General features: G+C 44.4%; 1 protein-coding gene across 1 annotated transcript in view; it reads right to left on the bottom strand.

The window, feature by feature from the left end:
• Positions 1-22,868, bottom strand: part of HMCN1 (hemicentin 1) — a 768,245-nt gene that overhangs the window by 703,123 nt on the left and 42,254 nt on the right. The window contains exon 3 of the mRNA XM_077275842.1: positions 16,395-16,553. Within this exon, the coding sequence (XP_077131957.1) occupies positions 16,395-16,553 (159 nt within the window). The remainder of the gene's footprint in view (positions 1-16,394; positions 16,554-22,868) is intronic.

Below are 22,868 nucleotides of genomic sequence, written 5' to 3'. Positions count from 1 at the left end.
ACAGGCTATCAAAGGCCTAAAATAACAAACAATAGGCTTATGGCAGTTTTACAGCGGTTACATGGATACACGGGCAGGCAGCTTGGTGGTCAGTGGAGGAGTATTTAAAGTAGGGACCGCAGACAGGCTATCAAAGGCCTAAAATAACAAACAATAGGCTCATGGCAGTTTTACAGCGGTTACATGGATACACGGGCAGGCAGCTTGGTGGTCAGTGGAGGAGTATTTAAAGTAGGGACCGCAGACAGGCTATCAAAGGCCTAAAATAACAAACAATAGGCTCATGGCAGTTTTACAGCGGTTACATGGATACACGGGCAGCTTGGTGGTGAGTGGAGGAGTATTTAAAGTAGGGACCGCAGACAGGCTATCAAAGGCCTAAAATAACAAACAATAGGCTTATGGCAGTTTTACAGCGGTTACATGGATACACGGGCAGGCAGCTTGGTGGTCAGTGGAGGAGTATTTAAAGTAGGGACCGCAGACAGGCTATCAAAGGCCTAAAATAACAAACAATAGGCTCATGGCAGCTTTACAGCGGTTACATGGATACACGGGCAGGCAGCTTGGTGGTCAGTGGAGGAGTATTTAAAGTAGGGACCGCAGACAGGCTATCAAAGGCCTAAAATAACAAACAATAGGCTCATGGCAGCTTTACAGCGGTTACATGGATACACGGGCAGGCAGCTTGGTGGTCAGTGGAGGAGTATTTAAAGTAGGGACCGCAGACAGGCTATCAAAGGCCTAAAATAACAAACAATAGGCTCATGGCAGCTTTACAGCGGTTACATGGATACACGGGCAGGCAGCTTGGTGGTCAGTGGAGGAGTATTTAAAGTAGGGACCGCAGACAGGCTATCAAAGGCCTAAAATAACAAACAATAGGCTCATGGCAGTTTTACAGCGGTTACATGGATACACGGGCAGCTTGGTGGTGAGTGGAGGAGTATTTAAAGTAGGGACCGCAGACAGACTATCAAAGGCCTAAAATAACAAACAATAGGCTTATGGCAGTTTTACAGCGGTTACATGGATACACGGGCAGGCAGCTTGGTGGTCAGTGGAGGAGTATTTAAAGTAGGGACCGCAGACAGGCTATCAAAGGCCTAAAATAACAAACAATAGGCTCATGGCAGCTTTACAGCGGTTACATGGATACACGGGCAGGCAGCTTGGTGGTCAGTGGAGGAGTATTTAAAGTAGGGACCGCAGACAGGCTATCAAAGGCCTAAAATAACAAACAATAGGCTCATGGCAGTTTTACAGCGGTTACATGGATACACGGGCAGGCAGCTGGTGATGAGTGGAGGAGTATTTAAAGTAGGGACCGCAGACAGGCTATCAAAGGCCTAAAATAACAAACAATAGGCTCATGGCAGTTTTACAGCGGTTACATGGATACACGGGCAGGCAGCTGGTGATGAGTGGAGGAGTATTTAAAGTAGGGACCGCAGACAGGCTATCAAAGGCCTAAAATAACAAACAATAGGCTCATGGCAGCTTTACAGCGGTTACATGGATACACAGGCAGCTTGGTGGTGAGTGGAGGAGTAGTGCAAGGAGTGTCTGTCCCAGTACTCCCAAAATATAAATAGATGTTAATGTCTCGCAAAACAACCAAAACAAAAAAAAAGGTGGCATACTTAGGTACAGGGGTGGGCTCATCTACTGAGTTTCTGACATAGTAATTTGGCAGTAACTATTTAATGGTGCCAATATAGGACACAGACACAGACTACTTTAAGTTGCATCATAGATGTCTACAAATTTGTATTGTCAGTGCCAGACATTGAATGATGTCAGCGAATAGACTAAAGATTGGTGGAGCTGTGCGACATAATTTTGCACGTGGTAGAGCACATTTTGAGCTGGGGTAGGGGGGAACTCTCTTGAGGCCGGCGGGACCGCCCCAGGGCCCCTCATGTTACAACGGTGTGTCTGACGTTGGGTGCGCACCACCACCGCCAGAGACACTACATTGTACTATGAGGGACCCAGTAGCAATGCCGTCAACCAAAAGCGAGCACACCCACCTCTTCAGACAAACAGCAGTCTCACGGGTGCTTGCGCCAAGTCGCGATACCATGGCCCCGTGTGGGGAGTTTTGCCATTTAGGGAGGTGTAAACATGTCGTATGCTGTACAATCAGCTGCAGCAAATTAGACATTAGAAAAGTAATTCACAGGCAAGAGCTTTTCATAGGAAAGCTAGGTGTCGGCCGGGCAAGGTGGGGCAAAAGATTTCGAAATCCAGTTGTGGTTCATTTTAATGAATGTTAGATCGTCAACATTTTGGGTAGCCAGACGAGTCCTTTTTTCGGTTAATATTGAACCTGCAGCACTGAATACTCTTTCTGATAGGACACTTGCTGCCGGGCAAGCAAGCTCCTGCAATGCATATTCTGCCAATTCTGGCCAGGTGTCTAATTTGGAGGCCCAGTAATCAAATGGGAATGACGGTTGAGGGAGAACATCGATAAGGGATGAAAAATAGTTAGTAACCATACTGGACAAATGTTGTCTCCTGTCACTTTCAATTGATGCAGCAGTACCTGTCCTGTCTGCGGTCATAGCAAAATCACTCCACAACCTGGTCAGAAAACCCCTCTGTCCAACGCCACTTCTGATGTGTGCACCCCTAACACTCCTAGTCTGCTGCCCCCTGGAGCTCGTGTGAGAACGATCACGTGCGCTGTGTGCTGGGAATGCCTGAAGCAAACGGTCAACAAGAGTTGATTGTTTGGTTGCTAATATTAGTTCCAAGTTCTCATGTGGCATAATATTTTGCAATTTGCCTTTATAGCGTGGATCAAGGAGGCAGGCCAACCAGTAATCGTCATCGTTCATCATTTTCGTAATGCGTGTGTCCCTTTTTAGGATACGTAAGGCATAATCCGCCATGTGGGCCAAAGTTCCAGTTGTCAAATCTCCGGTTGTGATTGGTTGAGGGGCAGTTGCAGGCAAATCTACGTCACTTGTGTCCCTCAAAAAAACAGAACCCGGCCGTGACACGCAACCAATTTCCTGTGCCCCCGGGAAAGGTTCGGCATTAAAAATATACTCATCCCCATCATCCTCCTCGTCCTCCACCTCCTCTTCGCCCGCTACCTCGTCCTGTACACTGCCCTGACCAGACAATGGCTGACTGTCATCAAGGCTTTCCTCTTCCTCTGGTGCAGACGCCTGCTCCTTTATGTGCGTCAAACTTTGCATCAGCAGACGCATTAGGGGGATGCTCATGCTTATTACAGCGTTGTCTGCACTAACCAGCCGTGTGCATTCCTCAAAACACTGAAGGACTTGACACATGTCTTGTATCTTAGACCACTGCACACCTGACAACTCCATGTCTGCCATCCTACTGCCTGCCCGTGTATCCTCCCACAAATAAATAACAGCACGCCTCTGTTCGCACAGTCTCTGAAGCATGTGCAGTGTTGAGTTCCACCTTGTTGCAACGTCTATGATTAGGCGATGCTGGGGAAGGTTCAAAGACCGCTGATAGGTCTGCATACGGCTGGCGTGTACAGGCGAACGTCGGATATGTGAGCAAAGTGCACGCACTTTGAGGAGCAGGTCGGAGAACCCAGGATAAGTTTTCAATAAGCACTGCACCACCAGGTTTAAGGTGTGAGCCAGGCAAGGAATGTGTTTCAGTTGGGAAAGGGAGATGGCAGCCATGAAATTCTTTCCGTTATCACTCACTACCTTGCCTGCCTCAAGATCTACTGTGCCCAGCCACGACTGCGTTTCTTGTTGCAAGAACTCGGATAGAACTTCCGCGGTGTGTCTGTTGTCGCCCAAACACTTCATAGCCAATACAGCCTGCTGACGCTTGGCAGTAGCTGGCCCATAATGGGACAACTGGTGTGCAACAGTGTCATCTGCCGATGGAGTGGTTGGCAGACTGCGTTCTGTGGAAGAGCTGTAGCTTCTGCAGGAGGACGAGGAGGAGGAGGAGGAGGGGGTGCGAACGCCTACAGCCAACTGTTTCCTAGACCGTGGGCTAGGCACAACTGTCCCTAAATTGATGTCGCCTGTGGACCCTGCATCCACCACATTCACCCAGTGTGCCGTGATGGACACATAACGTCCCTGGCCATGCCTACTGGTCCATGCATCTGTAGTCAGGTGCACCTTTGTACTCACAGATTGCCTGAGTGCATGGACGATGCGCTGTTTAACATGCTGGTGCAGGGCTGGGATGGCTTTTCTGGAAAAAAAGTGTCGACTGGGTAGCTCGTATCGTGGTTCAGCGTACTCCATCAGGGCTTTGAAAGCTTCGCTTTCAACTAACCGGTAGGGCATCATCTCTAACGAGATTAGTCTAGCTATGTGGGCGTTAAAACCCTGTGTACGCGGATGCGAGGATAAGTACTTCCTTTTTCTAACCAGAGTCTCATGTAGGGTGAGCTGGACTGGAGAGCTGGAGATCGTGGAACTTTCGGGTGTGCCGGTGTACATGGCAGACTGAGAGACGGTTGGAGACGGTATTGTTTCCGCCGGTGCCCTAGATGCAATATTTCCTCCTACAAAACTGGTGGTTCCCTGACCCTGACTGCTTTTGGCTGGCAAAGAAACCTGCACAGATACTGCTGGTGGTGCGGAAAATGGTGGCCTTACAGTGACGGAAGGGATGTTGCGTTGCTGACTAGCTTCATTGGCCGAGGGTGCTACAACCTTAAGGGACGTTTGGTAGTTAGTCCAGGCTTGAAAATGCATGGTGGTTAAGTGTCTATGCATGCAACTAGTATTTAGACTTTTCAGATTCTGACCTCTGCTTAAGCTAGTTGAACATTTTTGACAGATGACTTTGCGCTGATCAGTTGGATGTTGTTTAAAAAAATGCCAGACTGCACTCTTCCTAGACTCGGATCCCTTTTCAGGGATTGCAGACTGAGCTTTAACCGGATGGCCACGCTGTCCTCCAACAGGTTTTGGCTTTGACACGCGTTTTGGGCCAGATACGGGCCCGGCAGATGGAACCTGTTGCGATGTTGATGCCTGCTGCGGCCCCTCCTCCACCTCCGCTTCTGAACTACTGCCGCCTGCACCCTGTTCCCCCAATGGCTGCCAATCGGGGTCAATAACTGGGTCATCTATTACCTCCTCTTCGAGCTCGTGTGCAACTTCGTCTGTGTCACTGTGTCGGTCGGTGGTATAGCGTTCGTGGCGGGGCAACATAGTCTCATCAGGGTCTGATTGTGGATCTGTACCCTGAGAGGGCAATGTGGTGGTCTGAGTCAAAGGAGCAGCATAGTACTCTGGCTGTGGCTGTGCATCAGTGCACTCCATGTCAGAATATACTTGTAATGGGCATGGCCTGTTAAATGTTTCACTTTCTAAGCCAGGGACGGTATGTGTAAAGAGCTCCATGGAGTGACCCGTTGTGTCGCCTGCTGCATCCTTCTCTCTTGTTGTAGTTTTTGCTGAGGAGGACAAGGAAGCGACTTGTCCCTGACCGTGAACATCCACAAGCGACGCGCTGCTTTTACATTTACCAGTTTCGGAAGAGGAGGCAAAAGAGCTAGAGGCTGAGTCTGCAATGTAAGCCAAAACTTGCTGTTGCTGCTCCGCCTTTAAAAGCGGTTTTCCTACTCCCAGAAAAGAGAGCGTTCGAGGCCTTGTGTAGCCTGACGACGAAACTGGCTCCACAGCTCCAGACTTAGGTGGAATATTTTTATCCCCACGACCACCTGATGCTCCACTACCACTACCATCATTACCAGCTGACAATGAACGCCCACGACGACCTCTTGCACCAGACTTCCTCATTGTTTTAAAATCTTAACCAAAGTAACTTTATTTGTTGCTGTCAAACAACTTACACGGTGAGCTATAACTTCAGTATGATTTCAATATCCCTTAACAGGTTGGTGAGACCACAAGGAAAATCAGGCACAATGTTACACACTCTGTTTTCTGTGGCACAAAATCACAGAGATGACACACACGCAGGACTGTCACTCAAGCACTAATGTCAATATTAATCTCCCACCTAATTTATTTATTTATTTTTTTCAGGGAGACTTTAGAAACCAAATAATATTAAAAAAACCAAAAAAATAAATAGGCTTTCTATGGCCCACTGAATGAGAGAGAGGTGGCACACCCAGGAGTCAAGACTGGCACACAAGCTGAAAGGGCAATATTACTCTCCCACTGTTTTTTTTTTTTTTTTTTTTTTCAGGGAGACTTTAGAAACCAAATAATAAGAAAAAAAATAAATAAATAAATAGGCTTTCTATAGCCCACTGAATGAGAGATAGCACACACAGCAGTGGCACACAAGCCCTGACTGAGGCCAATATTTTTCTCCCACTGATTGATGTAGTGTTTTTGTGTTGAGGTAGATTTTAGAACACAAATCAAGGAAAAAAAAAAAATGCTTTCTATGGCCCACTGAATGAGAGAGGTGGCACACCCAGGAGTCAAGACTGGCACACAAGCTGAAAGGGCAATATTACTCTCCCACTGTTTTTTTATGTATTTTTTGTTTTTTAATGGAGACTTTAGAAACCCAATAATATTTAAAAAAAAAAATAAATAGGCTTTCTATGGCCCACTGAATGAGAGAGGTGGCACACCCAGGAGTCAAGACTGGCACACAAGCTGAAAGGGCAATATTACTCTCCCACTGTTTTTTTAAGTTTTTTTTTTTTTATTTTCAGGGAGACTTTAGAAACCAAATAATATTAAAAAAACCAAAAAAATAAATAGGCTTTCTATGGCCCACTGAATGAGAGAGAGGTGGCACACCCAGGAGTCAAGACTGGCACACAAGCTGAAAGGGCAATATTACTCTCCCACTGTTTTTTTTTTTTTTTTTTTTTTTCAGGGAGACTTTAGAAACCAAATAATAAGAAAAAAAATAAATAAATAAATAGGCTTTCTATAGCCCACTGAATGAGAGATAGCACACACAGCAGTGGCACACAAGCCCTGACTGAGGCCAATATTTTTCTCCCACTGATTGATGTAGTGTTTTTGTGTTGAGGTAGATTTTAGAACACAAATCAAGGAAAAAAAAAAAAATGCTTTCTATGGCCCACTGAATGAGAGAGGTGGCACACCCAGGAGTCAAGACTGGCACACAAGCTGAAAGGGCAATATTACTCTCCCACTGTTTTTTTATGTATTTTTTGTTTTTTAAGGGAGACTTTAGAAACCCAATAATATTTAAAAAAATAAATAAATAGGCTTTCTATGGCCCACTGAATGAGAGAGGTGGCACACCCAGGAGTCAAGACTGGCACACAAGCTGAAAGGGCAATATTACTCTCCCACTGTTTTTTTAAGTTTTTTTTTTTTTATTTTCAGGGAGACTTTAGAAACCAAATAATATTAAAAAAACCAAAAAAATAAATAGGCTTTCTATGGCCCACTGAATGAGAGAGAGGTGGCACACCCAGGAGTCAAGACTGGCACACAAGCTGAAAGGGCAATATTACTCTCCCACTGTTTTTTTTTTTTTTTTTTTTTTTCAGGGAGACTTTAGAAACCAAATAATAAGAAAAAAAATAAATAAATAAATAGGCTTTCTATAGCCCACTGAATGAGAGATAGCACACACAGCAGTTGCACACAAGCCCTGACTGAGGCCAATATTTTTATCCCACTGATTGATGTAGTGTTTTTGTGTTGAGGTAGATTTTAGAACACAAATCAAGGAAAAAAAAAAAATGCTTTCTATGGCCCACTGAATGAGAGAGGTGGCACACCCAGGAGTCAAGACTGGCACACAAGCTGAAAGGGCAATATTACTCTCCCACTGTTTTTTTATGTATTTTTTGTTTTTTAAGGGAGACTTTAGAATCCCAATAATATTTAAAAAAAAAAATAAATAGACTTTCTATGGCCCACTGAATGAGAGAGGTGGCACACCCAGGAGTCAAGACTGGCACACAAGCTGAAAGGGCAATATTACTCTCCCACTGTTTTTTTAAGTTTTTATTTTTTATTTTCAGGGAGACTTTAGAAACCAAATAATATTAAAAAACCCAAAAAAATAAATAGGCTTTCTATGGCCCACTGAATGAGAGAGAGGTGGCACACCCAGGAGTCAAGACTGGCACACAAGCTGAAAGGGCAATATTACTCTCCCACTGTTTTTTTTTTTTTTTTTTTTTTCAGGGAGACTTTAGAAACCAAATAATAAGAAAAAAAATAAATAAATAAATAGGCTTTCTATAGCCCACTGAATGAGAGATAGCACACACAGCAGTGGCACACAAGCCCTGACTGAGGCCAATATTTTTCTACCACTGATTGATGTAGTGTTTTTGTGTTGAGGTAGAATTTAGAACACAAATCACGGAAAAAATAAATAGGCTTTCTATGGCCCACTCAGTGAGAGATGGCACACACAGGGATGGCACTGTAGCAGAAATGCCAATCTTAATCTCCCACAAAAAAAAAAAAAAAAACAGGGACTGTCCTACAATTACTATCTCCCTGCAGTAATCTAAGCCAGGTATGGCAGGCAGCAATAGGAGTGGACTGATGCACAAATTAAATAAAAAGTGTGGACAAACAAAAAAGATAGCTGTGCAGAAAGGAACAAGAGGATATGTGCTTTGAAAAAAGCAGTTGGTTTCCACAGTGGCGTACACACAGCAATACAGCTATCACGGAGCCTTCTAGGGCAGCCCAATGAGCTACAGCGCTGAGGAAAAAAAAAAAAAAAATAGCTTCCACTGTTCCTGCACACCGAAGGTGGTGTTGGACAGTGGAAATCGCTACAGCACAAGCGGTTTGGTGGTTAGTGGACCCTGCCTAACGCTATCCCTGCTTCTGACGAAGCGGCAGCAACCTCTCCCTAAGCTCAGATCAGCAGCAGTAAGATGGCGGTCGGCGGGAACGCCCCTTTATAGCCCCTGTGACGCCGCAGACAGCAAGCCAATCACTGCAATGCCCTTCTCTAAGATGGTGGGGACCAGGATCTATGTCATCACGCTGCCCACACTCTGCGTTCACCTTCATTGGCTGAGAAATGGCGCTTTTCGCGTCATTGAAACGCGACTTTGGCGCGAAAGTCGCGTACCGCATGGCCGACAAGCACAGGGGTCGGATCGGGTTTCATGAGATGCCGACTTAGCCAAAAGTCGGCGACTTTTGAAAATGATCGACCCGTTTCGCTCAACCCTAGTCATGATACCATCAATGAATAAACACAAAGTGCCATATTTTTGTACTATAATATGAACATTTTATCAAGAAAAAATCTCTCTAAAAACGAATGCATTTTATAGTCTGAAGGCAGCTTCCTGTGATGGAGGAGAATGCTGACACAGCATAGTTCCCGATCATTGTGAGACCTGCTCTCTCCTCCTGCATGTCATTGATCAGTCTGATTGGTGCAGGGTAGTAGAGAAAGCTACCAGGACCTGCACATCAGTAAACCTGTTCGAATACTGAAAGTCCTGGCTAGCTGCAGGACCTTTCAGGTTAGGTGATCAGTCACAAGTCTGGAGGGAACTTTAAGATGAGGTAGTGTATATGGTGTATGTGTGTTGATGTAGCAAAGGCGTGTTTGTGTATATAGCAGAACTGTGTGTGTATGTAGGAGAGCATTGTGTGTATATGTAGCAGAATTGTACTGTAAGTATATATAGCAGAGTTATATGTAGCAAAGCTATGTGTGTGTGTATATTCATGGCCAAAAGTGTTGGCATCCTTGAAATTGTTCCAGAAAATGAAGTATTTCTCCCAGAAAATTATTGCTATTACACATGTTTTGTTAAACACATGTTTATTTCCTTTATTTATATTGGAACAACACAACAAACAGAGATAAAAAATGTAAAATGGATATAATTTCATTCCAATCTTCAAAAATGGGTTGGACAAAATTGCTGGCACCCTCAACTTAATATTTGGTTGCACAACCGTTGAAATAAATAACTGCAATCAATCTCTTCCTATAACCATCAACAAGCTTCTTACACCTCTCAACTAGAATTTTTGACCACTCTTCTTTTGTAAGCTGCTCCAGGTCTCTCATAATTGAAAAGTGCCTTCTTCCAACAGCAATTTTAAGATCTCTCCACTGGTGTTCAATAGGATTTATGAAGTATATTTGCAGTCATTGTCCTGCTGGAACATCCATGACATAGGATACAAACGTAGCTTTGTGACACTGGGCACTACATTGTGACCCAAATTCTGTTGGTAATCTTCAGATTTCATGATGCCTTGCATACAATCAGCCAGAGGAAGCAAAACAACCCCCAAATCATCTTTGAACTGCTACCATATTTGACTGTACAGTGGCTTGCAAATCTCCCCTAGTAACCCTTTAAGGTCAGGGCTTTGACTAGACCACTCCAAAACATTTACACGTTTCCACATAAACCACTCAAGTGTTGCTTTGGGTACGTTTTGGGTCATTGTCTTGTTGGAAGGTGAACCTCCATCCTAGTCTCAAATCTCTGACAGACTGAAACAGGTTTTGCGGAAGAATATTTCTGTATTTTGCACCATCCATCTTCCCCTCAACTTGGACCATTTTCCCTGTCCCTGCTGCCGAGAAACATCCCCACAGCATCATGCTACCACCACCATGTTTCACTGTGGGGATGGTCTTCTTGGGGTGATGAGCTGTGTTGGTTTGGTGCCAGACACAGCGATTATCTTGGTTGCGAAAAAGTTAAATTCTGGTCTCATCTGACCACAACACTGTCCTCCATACAATTGAGGAGTCTCCCACATGTCATTTGGCAAATTCAAAATAAGCGTTGCAATTTCTGTGTGTAAGTAAAGGCTTTTTTCTGCCCACTCATCCATAATGGACACCTCTATGGAGTGTACAAGCCGCATTGTGGTCACATGGACAGATACTCCATTCTCTGCTTGGGAACGCTGCAACGTCTTCAGGTTTACCTTTGGTCTCTGTGCTTCCTCTCTGATTAATGTCCTCCTTGCCCAGACTGAGAGTTTTGGGAGGCGGTCCTCTCTGGTAGGTTTGTTGTGATGCCATGTTCTTTCCATTTGATGAAAAAGGATTTTATAGTGATCTGGGGGATCATCAGAGATGGGGATATTTTTTTTATAACCAAATCCTTACTTGTACTTCTGAACAACTTTGTCCCTGACTTGTTTGGGGACCTACTTGGTCTTCATGATGTTGTTTGATTAAAGGTGTCTCTTGCTTATTGGTGTTGCAGCTTATGTGGCCTTTCAGAAAAGGTTTTTATATACTGACAGACCATGTGATACATAGATTGCATACAGGTGGATTTCCTTTCACTAAAAATGTGACTTACAAAAGTAATTACTTGCACCAGAAATTTTTAGGGGCTTCAGTGCAAAAGGGGTGAATACATATGCTCATAGCAATTTTTGTTATTTGATTCCATAAATTTAATTTATGGCTATATTTTCTCACTTGACTTCACTAATTTAGACTATTTCGTGCTGATGCATCACACACATATTGCATTAGAAAAATATTTAAACATACTGTATGTTGTCATGTAACAAAATAGATGAAAAGCAAGGGGGTGAATACTTTCACAAGCCACTGTAGGTACTGTGTTCTTTTCTATGTAGGCCTCATTCCATTTTCGGCAAACAGAATGATGTGCTTTACCAAAAATTCCTATCTTGGTCTCACCTGTCCTTAAGACACTTTCCCAGAAGGATTTTGATTTACTCACATACATTTTGGTAAACTGCAGTCTAGCTTTTTAATGTGTCTGCAACTTTTCTGCAATTCTTCTCTGTCGTCCACATCCAAGGAGATAAACTACAGTGCCATATGTTGTACACAACTTGATTTTGTTGCACACCATCATGAACAACAAAATCTGGACTGGTAACTAGGGTTGAGCGACTTTTATTTTTATAGGATCGGGTCGGGTTTCACGAAACCCGACTTTCTCAAAAGTCGGGTCGAGTGAAATCGGCCGATCCTATAAAAAAGTCGGGGTCGGGGTCGGCCGAAACACGAAACCCAATGCAGTGCAATGGGATACTATGGTTCCCAGGGTCTGAAGGAGAGGAAACTCTCCTTCAGGCCCTGGGATCCATATTAATGTGTAAAATAAAGAATCAAAATAAAAAATATTGATATACTCACCCTCGGATGCGCCCTGGTACTAACCGGCAGCCTTCCTTCCTAAGAATGAGCGCGTGAATGACCTGCGGTGACGTCGCGGCTTGTGATTGGTCGCGTGAGCGGTCACATGGGCGGTCACGCGACCAATCACAAGCCGCAACGCCATCTAAGGTCCTTCACGCGCTCATTCTTAGGAAGGAAGGCTGCCGGAAAGAAGCAGGGCGCGTCCGAGGGTGAGTATATTCCTATTAGGTATATACTCACCCTCGGACGCGCCCTGCTTCTTTCCGGCAGCCTTCCTTCCTAAGAATGAGCGCGTGAAGGACCTTAGATGACGTCGCGGCTTGTGATTGGTCGCGTGACCGCCCATGTGACCGCTCGCAACCAATCACAAGCCGCGACGTCACCGCAGGTCATTCACGCGCTCATTCTTAGGAAGGAAGGCTGCCGGTTAGTACCAGGGCGCGTCCGAGGGTGAGTATATCAATATTTTTTATTTTGATTCTTTATTTAACACTTAAATATGGATTCCGATACCGATTCCCGATATCGCAAACATATCGGAACTCGGTATCGGAATTCCGATACCAGATTCAGAAGATCGCCGACCTCATGGCCGACCCCACACAGGGGTCGGGTTTCATGAAACCCGACTTTGCCAAAAGTCGGCGACTTCTGAAAATGGCCGACCCGTTTCGCTCAACCCTACTTGTAACTGTAACACTAGCCCCAACCCACGGCCAGGTCATGAATCCACACAGTCAGACGTTACGGGGTTAATACCAAAAGATCACATAGTAAACCAAGGGAAATTACAAATTCTTAAGTCAGGTTACATGCCAGGGTCAAAATACCAGAGAAGTAGCGGATAAGCAAAGGGGCAATAACAAACAGGTAGTCTGAACACGGTCCAAAGGTCAGCATTAGAATATCAAATGCAAAAGGGTAATAACAAATGGGTAGTCTGAACACTGTCCAAAAGTCAGCTGCAGAATGTCAGATCAAAACTTACAGCAAAGGGTACAGGCAAACAAACCAGAGAGCACAAGCTTAGAACAAGCTTTGACTGGCAATAATCTGGGCGACAACCCACCTAAATAGAAGGGCAATTACCAAGAAAATGGAGCACCTGTGGAAATCTCTGCACCTTTCAGTCAAATAGGTCAACCGGGCTGTCAATGAAAGCACCGACAGCTCAGCACGCCCCAGAACAGGTTAGGATGACACAGCTGTCCATCACAGAGTCACGGACACTCTGAGCACAGAAATCATGATAGTAACCTTGAGATTGTTGATATTTTTCAACAATTTTGGTTCTAAAGTCCTCAGACAGTTCTTGCCTCCTCTTTATGTTCTCCATGCATAGTGTGACACACACAATACAAATACAAAGATTGAGTCAACTTCTCTCCTTTTTATCTGGTTTCAAGTGTGATTTTCTTATTGCCCACACTTGTTACTTACCACAGATGAGTTTAAATAAGCATCACATGCTTGAAGCAAAGTTGTTTACCCACAATTATGGAAAGGTGCCAACAATTTTGTCCAGCTCGTTTTTATGGTTTTGTGTGAAATGATGTCCAATTTGCCTTTCGGGAGTAGCCGCCATCTTGGATATGGGGCATAATGCTGGCCTCCTATCAGAGATTGGCCTGACTCCATTTTGTCTCCTATCAGAATTCACCTGGTCACACTTCTGCAGGGACTTGAGCACTCCTAGCCCCCACCTTTTTGCTACTTGAATGAAGACCCTTTAGTAAGGTAATGGACTGAGACCCGTGGAGCAGGCAGATGGCACTTCAAAGCTTGACTGAGGAAGCCATGCCAGCAGGGGGCATGGAGGTGCCTGAGGGCTCAATTAAAACATACATGTCAGGTGGCTACAGGAGGACACGTCTAATACAGGAGGACTATCTACAACATGAAGTTATGAATTATGGACAAATCATCCGAGGTACAGGCTCATAAAAATATCCTCATAACCCTGAAGAAATTGCGCATCTGACAGTGCAACTCTCGGGTCAGTGAGAGTTCTGGAACCCGAGATATAGAGATCAGCCTCCCACAGCGATCGAATGGGTCCAGGTTTGATCCCGGTATGACCGGCAGAACAAACCACATGTGCTGGTACCGCCCGTGTACTCATCCGATCATCTTGAGAGAAGTTATTCAATTTATTAGGTATTGGGAATAGATTCTGCAGGGAAGCTGAAGGGTGGAGATTCTTAACCCACCCAGGTACAGGGGGGAGGGACACAGAAGGATTAAGAGCTGAGGACACATGGGTAGTGAGACACACACAACAGAAGAAGATGATGATAAAATAAGGAACAGGGCATATGCCAGCCAGAGGGGAGCAAGCACATGCTTTTTGGGGGCTGCCTGGCAACTAGAAGTCTTGTACCTGTGGAACACAGAGCTCCCTGGCTTTCACAAGCGACCTTCAACCTGGTAATTTGACCTCCAGCTTTATACCTCTAAGCCTTGCACTATTATTGTTATATTTTACTCTGACTGTAACTTTTGGTATATTTTTACTGTATATTTCTTGTGATTATCTTGTGTGCCCTTAAGGCAATTAAACCATATTTTGGGCTGATCTTTTTATTCTGATTGTGAATCTTAGAATACCAGTGTTGTCCATTCTTGCCACATCGAGTCAGGGATTTCAGGCAGCATTGGAAGCTGACACTAGCCTGAAAGCTCTCAAGGAGCAGGTGGCAGAGCCTCCCAGGGAGTCAGACCGCGAGCGGGTGGTCTGGGACCAGGGACGGCTGTACCGGGTAACGGTCCAGCAGGGTTCACCGGAGGCGTGACCCAGGGACCCACAGTTCGTGGTACCCTATCCGTTCAGGGCGGAATTGTTGCGGATAGCACACGAGATTCCCATGGCCGGACACCTAGGGATCGCTAAAACCAGGGCCAGGCTAACGCAGCATTTCTACTGGCCTGGAATGAGGACCGAGGTAATTGCCTACTGCGTACGTGTAGCAGCTGTCAGAGGGTGGGGAAGGCGGCAGCGCCCCAAAGCCTCACTGGTAATTCTGCCCATCATTGAAGAGCCTTTCTCGAGGGTGGCTGTGGATCTCATTGGACCTCTGTCCACTCCCAGCCGCTCCAAAAAATGCTTCATATTAACGGTAGTGGACTATGCCTCCCAGTACCCGGAGGCGATAGCTTTGTCTTCCAAAAGAGCTGAGGACACATGGAGAGTGAGACACACACAACAGAAGAAGATGATGATGAAATAAGGAACATGGCATATGCCAGCGAGAGGGGAGCAAGCACATGCTTTTTGCGGGCTGCCCGGCAACTAGAAGTCTTGTACCTGTGGAACACAGAGCTCCCTGGCCTTCACAAGCGACCTTCAACCTGGTAAATTGATCTCCAGCTTTATACCTCTAAGCCTTGTACTATTATTGTTATATTTTACTCTGACTGTAACTCTTGGTATAACAGGTGGGTAACAGGGCAGTCTCCCCGGCGGCCATTTGCTCTAGGTGCAGTTCCCTTATTGACCTGAGAGACAAATGTGGCGCCGGAGAGCTGTGCCTGTGTAGTTATGTCACGGATTGGTGACGTGGGAGGAACCAGTTTCCTTCACAAAAGCTATGACCCCCTGGTGGTGATCTTTGACACACGTTTATTTCCTTTGTGTACATTTGAACAACACAAATATCACAACACAAAAAAAACCCTGAAAATAGGCAAATTGGACATCATTTCACACAAAACCATAAAAATGAGCTGGATAAAATTGTTGGCACCTTTCCATAATTGTGGGTAAACAACTTTGCCTCAAGCATGTGATGCTTATCTAAACTCATCTGTGGCAAGTAACAAGTGTGGGCAATAAGAAAATTGCATTTGAAACCAGATAAAAAGAGGAGAATTTGACTCAATCTTTGTATTTGTATTGTGTGTGTCACACTAAGCATGGAGAATATAAAGAGGAGGCAAGAACTGTCTGAGGACTTTAGAACCAAAATTGTTGAAAAATATCAACAATTTCAAGGTTACTATCATGATTTCTCTGCTCAGAGTGTCCTTGGCTCTGTGATGGACAGCTGTGTCATCCTAACCTGTTCTGGGGAATGCTGAGCTGTCGGTGCTTTGATTGATTTTTGACCATCCTTTTACACTCCTTAGCTCTACCAAATGATTGTGGAAGAGTCTGCCTCATCAAAAACAGAGGAATGCGAGAGAGAGAGAGAGAGAGAGAGAGAGAGAGAGAGAGAGAGAGGGAGAGAGAGAGAGGGAGAGAGAGAGAGATAACTGATGTCAGAACAATCATTTGGCTGATAGCTGTGTAATGTGTATGGAGGCGTTATACTCACTTGTGACTGTTTCTGTTGTATCAGTTGTAGGACATCATTGGCGAGCTGGTAATCCTTCGATCTTGCATCAGTAAACACATAAATAAAAGATCCAGGTAGAGATATTTCGAGGGCAATCTTTATTGCTCCTACACTCATTTCTGGGCAATCACCACCACCCTGTATTTTGAGCAAGAAAAAGAAGCACAACAAAGTAATTGTTCATTTGGAAGTAGATTGCAAGAATCAGTGTAGATTCATACATAGGTTATCTAACCAAAAATTATGTATAATGTAGCAATGATCTATAATGTAGGTGATAAAACAATTATTCAATTTTTCCCAAATAAGAATGCAATACTAAGCACATAAAATACATACACTATACACTTACTGACAAAACCATTGGCACACAGCTCTTAATCAATTAATTCAGGTTTTCATTCAGTTTCATTGATGTAAGTGTATTAACCCCTTCATGACCCAGCCTATTTTGGCCTTAATGACCTTGCCGTTTTTTGCAATTCTGACCAGTGTCCCTTTATCAGGTAATAACTCAGGAACGCTTCAACGGATCCTAGCGATTCTGAGATTGTTTTTTCGTGACATATTGGGCTTCATGTTAGTGGTAAATTTAGGTCGATAATTTCTGAGTTTATTTGTGAAAAAACGGAAATTTGGCGAAAATTTTGAAAATTTCGCAATTTTCACATTTTGAATTTTTATTCTGTTAAACCAGAGAGTTATGTGACACAAGATAGTTAATAAATAACGTTTCCCACATGTCTACTTTACATCAGCACAATTTTGGAAACAATTTTTTTTTTTGCTAGGAAGTTATAAGGGTTAAAATTTGACCAGTGATTTCTCATTTTTACAACAAAATTTACAAAACCATTTTTTTTAGGGACCACCTCACATTTGAAGTCATTTTGAGGGTTCTATATGGCTGAAAATACCCAAAAGTGACACCATTCTAAAAACTGTACCCCTCAAGGTGCTCAAAACCACATTCAAGAAGATTATTAACCCTTCAGGTGTTTCACAGCAGCAGAAGCAACATGGAAGTAAAAAATTAACATTTAACTTTTTAGTCACAAAAATGATCTTTTAGCAACAATTTTTTTATTTTCCCAAGGGTAAAAGGAGAAACTGGACCACGGACGTTGTTGTCCAATTTGTCTTGAGTACGCTGATACCTCATATGTGGGGGTAAACCACTGTTTGGGCGCACGGCAGGGCTCGGAAGGGAAGGAGCGCCATATGACTTTTTCAATGAAAAATTGGCTCCAATCTTTAGCGGACACCATGTCGCATTTGGAGAGCCCCCGTGTGCCTAAACATTGGAGCTCCCCCACAAGTGACCCCATTTTGGAAACTAGACCCCCCAAGGAACTTATCTAGAAGCATAGTGAGCACTTTAAACCCCCAGGTGCTTCACAAATTGATCCGTAAAAATGAAAAAGTACTTTTTTTTCACAAAAAAATTATTTTAGCCTCAATTTTTTCATTTTCACATGGGCAACAGGATAAAATGGATCCTAAAATTTGTTGGGCAATTTCTCCTGAGTACACTGATACCTCACATGTGGGGGTAAACCACTGTTTGGGCACATGGTAAGGCTCGGAAGGGAAGGAGCGCCATTTGACTTTTTGAGTGAAAAATTATCTCCATCGTTAGCGGACACCATGTCGCGTTTGGAAAGCCCCTGTGTGCCTAAACATTGGAGCTCCTCCACAAGTGACCCCATTTTGGAAACTAGACCCCCCAAGGAACTCATCTAGAGGCATAGTGAGCACTTTAAACCCCCAGGTGCTTCACAAATTGATCCGCAAAAATGAAAAAGTACTTTTTTTTCACACAAAATTTCTTTTAGCCTCAATTCTTTCATTTTCACATGGGCAACAGGATAAAATGGATCCTAAAATTTGTTGGGCAATTTCTCCTGAGTATGCCGATACCTCATATGTGGGGGTAAACCACTGTTTGGGTGCACGGCAAGGCTCGGAAGGGGAGGCGTGCCATTTGACTTTTTGAATGGAAAATTAGCTCCAATCGTTAGCGGACACCATGTCGCATTTGGAGAGCCCCCGTGTGCCTAAACATTGGAGCTCCCCTACAAGTGACCCCATTTTGGAAACTAGACCCCCCAAGGAACTTATTTAGATGCATAGTAAGCACTTATAACCCCCAGGTGCTTCACAGAAGTTTATAACGCAGAGCCGTGAAAATAAAAAAATAATTTTTCTTTCCTCAAAAATGATTTTTAGCCCAGAATTTTTTATTTTCCCAAGGGTAATAGGAGAAATTGGACCCCAAATGTTGTTGTCCAGTTTGTCCTGAGTACGATGATACCCCATATATGGGGGTAAACCACTGTTTGGGAGCACGGCAGGGCTCGGAAGGGAAGGCACGCCATTTGGCTTTTTGAATGGAAAATTAGCTCCAATCATTAGCGGACACCATGTCGCGTTTGGAGAGCCCCTGTGTGCCTAAACATTGGAGCTCCCGCACAAGTGACCCCATTTTGGAAACTAGACCTCCCAAGGAACTAATCTAGATGTGTGGTGAGCACTTTGAACCCCCAAGTGCTTCACAGAAGTTTATAACGCAGAGCCATGAAAATAAAAAATAATTTTTCTTTTCTCAAAAATGATTTTTTAGCCCACAATTTTTTATTTTCCCAAGGGTAACAGGAGAAATTGGACCCCAAAAGTTGTTGTCCAGTTTCTCCTGAGTACGCTGATACCCCATATGTGGGGGTAAACCACTGTTTTGGCACACGTCGGGGTTCGGAAGGGAAGTAGTAACGTTTTGAAATGCAGACTTTGATGGAATGCTCTGCGGGCATCAGGTTGCGTTTGCAGAGCCCCTGATGTGCCTAAACAGTAGGAACTCCCCACAAGTGACTCCATTTTGGAAACTAGACCCCCAAGGGAACTTATCTAGATGTGTGGTGAGCACGTTGAACCCCCAAGTGCTTCACAGAAGTTTACAACGCAGAGCCGTGAAAATAAAAAATCATTTTTCTTTCCTCAAAAAAGATGTTTTAGCAAGCAATTTTTTATTTTCACAAGTGTAACAGGAGAATTTGGACCCCAATATTTGTTGCCCAGTTTGTTGTGAGTACGCTGATACCCCATATGTGGGGGGTAAACCACTGTTTGGGCACACGTCAGGGCTCGGAAGGGAAGTAGTGACATTTGAAATGCAGGCTTTGATGGAATGGTCTGCGGGCGTCACATTGCATTTGCAGAGCCCCTGATGTGCCTAAACAGTAGAAACACCCCACAAGTGACCCCATTTTGGAAACTAGACCCCCGAAGGAACTTATCTAGATGTGTGGTGAGCACTTTCAACCCCCAAGTGCTTCACAGAAGTTTATAACGCAGAGCCGTGAAAATAAAAAATAATTGTTCTTTCCTCAAAAATTATGTTTTAGCAAGTAATTTTTTATTTTTGCAAGGGTAACAGGAGAAATTGGACCCCAACAGTTGTTGCCCAGTTTGTCCTGAGTACGCTGGTACCCCAAATGTGGGGGTAAACCACTGTTTGGGCGCACGTCGGGGCTTGGAAGGGCGCGAGCACCATTTGACTTTTTGAACGCAAGATTGGCTGGAATCAATGGTGGCGCCATGTTGCGTTTGGAGACCCCTGATGTGCCTAAACAGTGGAAACCCCTCAATTCTAACTTCAACACTAACCCCAACACACCCCTAATCCTAATCCCAACTGTAGCCATAACCCTAATCACAACCCTAACCCCAACAAACCCCTAACCACAACCCTAACCGCAACACACCCGTAACCCTAATTCCAACCCTAATCCTAACCCTAATCCCAACCGTAACCCTAATCCCAACCCTAACCACAACTGTAACCCCAACACACCCCTAACCCTATCCGTAACCCTAACCACAAGCCTAATCTTAACCCTATTTCAAACCCTAGCCCTAATTCCAACCCTAACTCTAATTCCAACCCTAACCCTAAGGCTATGTGCCCACGTTTGTTGTGGATTCTGTTTGTGGGCTCCCTCTGGTGGTTACTGCTGGTACTGGGTGACTTTGGTGGGTTGCGGCCTTTGGTTTCCACCTGTCCATCAGAGGCTGGGTGTTTCCTATTTTACCTGGCCTTTCTGTCATTTCCTTGCCGGCTATCAATGTATTCAGATGTGCTCTGTTTTGTTCCTGCCTACCTGCTCCCAGATCTTTCAGGATAAGCTAAGTGCTGATTTTCAGTTGTTTGGTTTTTTGTCCAGCTTGCTTATTATGTCTCTATGCTAGCTGGTAGCTCTAGTGGACTGAGGTTCTCCCCATGTGCCATGAGTTGGCACATGGGTTCTTTTAATCTCAGGATGGTTTTTTTGATTAGGGTTTTTTGCTGACCGCTCAGACCCCTTTTGTATCGTTCTGCTTTCTAGTTTACAGCGGGCCTCAATTTGCTAAACCTATATATATCATCTCTATGTGTGTGCCTTCCTCTCATTTCACCGTCAATACATGTGGGGGGCAACTATACCTTTTGGGGTTCGTTCCTCTGGAGGCAAGTGAGGTCTTTATTTTCTCTGCAGTACTAGTTAGCTCTTAGGCTGGTGCGTGGCGTCTAGAACCAACATAGGCACGCTCCCTGGCTATCTCTAGTTGCGTTTGTCAGGCGTAGGGCAGCGGTCAGCCCAGGTTCCATCACCCTAGAGCTCGTCCGTTATATATTTGTACCTTGCTTGTCCTGTGCTATCCCTAGCCATTGGGATTCATGACAGTATAGCCGGCCCACAAAGTGTTAATTGTTTGGGCTGAAGCAGGAGAAAAAGAAGTGTTTAAGGGAATTTTTTTTTTTTTTTTTTTTTTCCCTTCAGAGTTTTGCTGCCTAGCCCTTAATTGCTGTCTAGCTGCTTCTTACCTCCTCTTAACCCTTGAATGGCTCTGATCTTAGCTGTTTAACATGGATGTCCAGAGTTTGGCTTCCAGCCTGAGTAATCTCGCGGCAAAAGTTCAAAACATACAGGATTTTGTTGTTCACACTCCCATGTCTGAACCTAGAATTCCTATTCCAGAGTTCTTCTCTGGAGATAGATCTACCTTCCTGAATTTCAGGAACAATTGTAAATTGTTTCTTTCTTTAAAATCTTGCTCCTCTGGAGACCCTGCTCAACAGGTCAGGATTGTAATATCTTTCCTGCGGGGCGACCCTCAGAATTGGGCATTTGCATTGGCACCAGGGGATCCTGCATTGCTCAGTGTGGATGCGTTTTTTCTGGCATTGGGATTGCTCTATGAGGAACCCAACCTGGAGATTCAGGCTGAAAAGGCTTTGTTAGCCCTCTCTCAGGGGCATGATGAAGCGGAAATATATTGTCAAAAATTTCGGAAATGGTCGGTGCTTACTCAGTGGAATGAGTGCGCCCTGGCTGCAAACTTCAGAAATGGTCTTTCTGAGGCCATTAAGGATATTATGGTGGGGTTCCCTACGCCTACAGGTCTGAATGAGTCTATGGCTATGGCCATACAGATTGATCGGCGTTTGCGGGAGCGCAAACCCGTGCACCAGTTGGCGGTGTCTTCTGAACAGGCACCTGAGACTATGCAATGTGATAGAATTCAGTCCAGAAGTGAACGGCAAAATTATAGGCGGAAAAATGGATTGTGTTTTTATTGTGGTGATTCAGCTCATGTTATATCAGCATGCTCTAAACGCACAAAAAAGCTTGATAAATCTTTTGCCATTGGTACTCTGCAGCCTAAGTTCATTTTGTCTGTGACTCTGATTTTTTCACTGTCTTCCATTTCCGTTGATGCCTATGTGGATTCGGGCGCTGCCCTGAGTCTTATGGATTGGTCATTTGCTAAACGCTGCGGTTTTAGTCTGGAGCCTCTGGAAGTTCCTATTCCTCTGAAGGGAATTGACTCTACACCATTGGCTATGAATAAACCGCAGTATTGGACACAAGTGACCATGCGCATGACTCCCGTTCATCAGGAGGTGATTCGCTTCCTTGTACTGTATAATTTACATGATGTACTAGTGCTGGGGCTGCCATGGTTACAAACTCATAATCCTGTCCTGGACTGGAAAACAATGTCTGTGTTAAGCTGGGGATGTCAGGGGGTTCATGATCATGCACCTCCGATTTCAATCGCTTCATCTACTCCTTCTGAGATCCCTGAGTTTTTGTCTGACTATAGGGATGTTTTTGAGGAGCCTAAGCTCAATTCGCTCCCTCCTCATAGAGATTGTGACTGTGCTATAGAATTGATTCCTGGCAGTAAGTTCCCTAAGGGTCGTTTATTTAATCTGTCACTGCCAGAGCATACTGCTATGCGGAATTATATTAAGTCCAAGAAAATAGAAAAAACAAGCCGCACAGCCTCAAGTAAAAGAGCCTCTACTATCGTGGTATATATCCACAGGGAGTCCAAGCAAAAAAACTGGAGGTGCTTGCGCAGAAAAACAGTCTATTATAATGAAATGGCAATGAGAAATGAACGCCACAG

This window comes from Ranitomeya variabilis, chromosome 8, assembly GCF_051348905.1.
Source record: "Ranitomeya variabilis isolate aRanVar5 chromosome 8, aRanVar5.hap1, whole genome shotgun sequence".
Taxonomy (NCBI): Eukaryota; Metazoa; Chordata; class Amphibia; order Anura; family Dendrobatidae; genus Ranitomeya; species Ranitomeya variabilis.
This window is presented reverse-complemented; position numbering and strand designations above follow the sequence as displayed.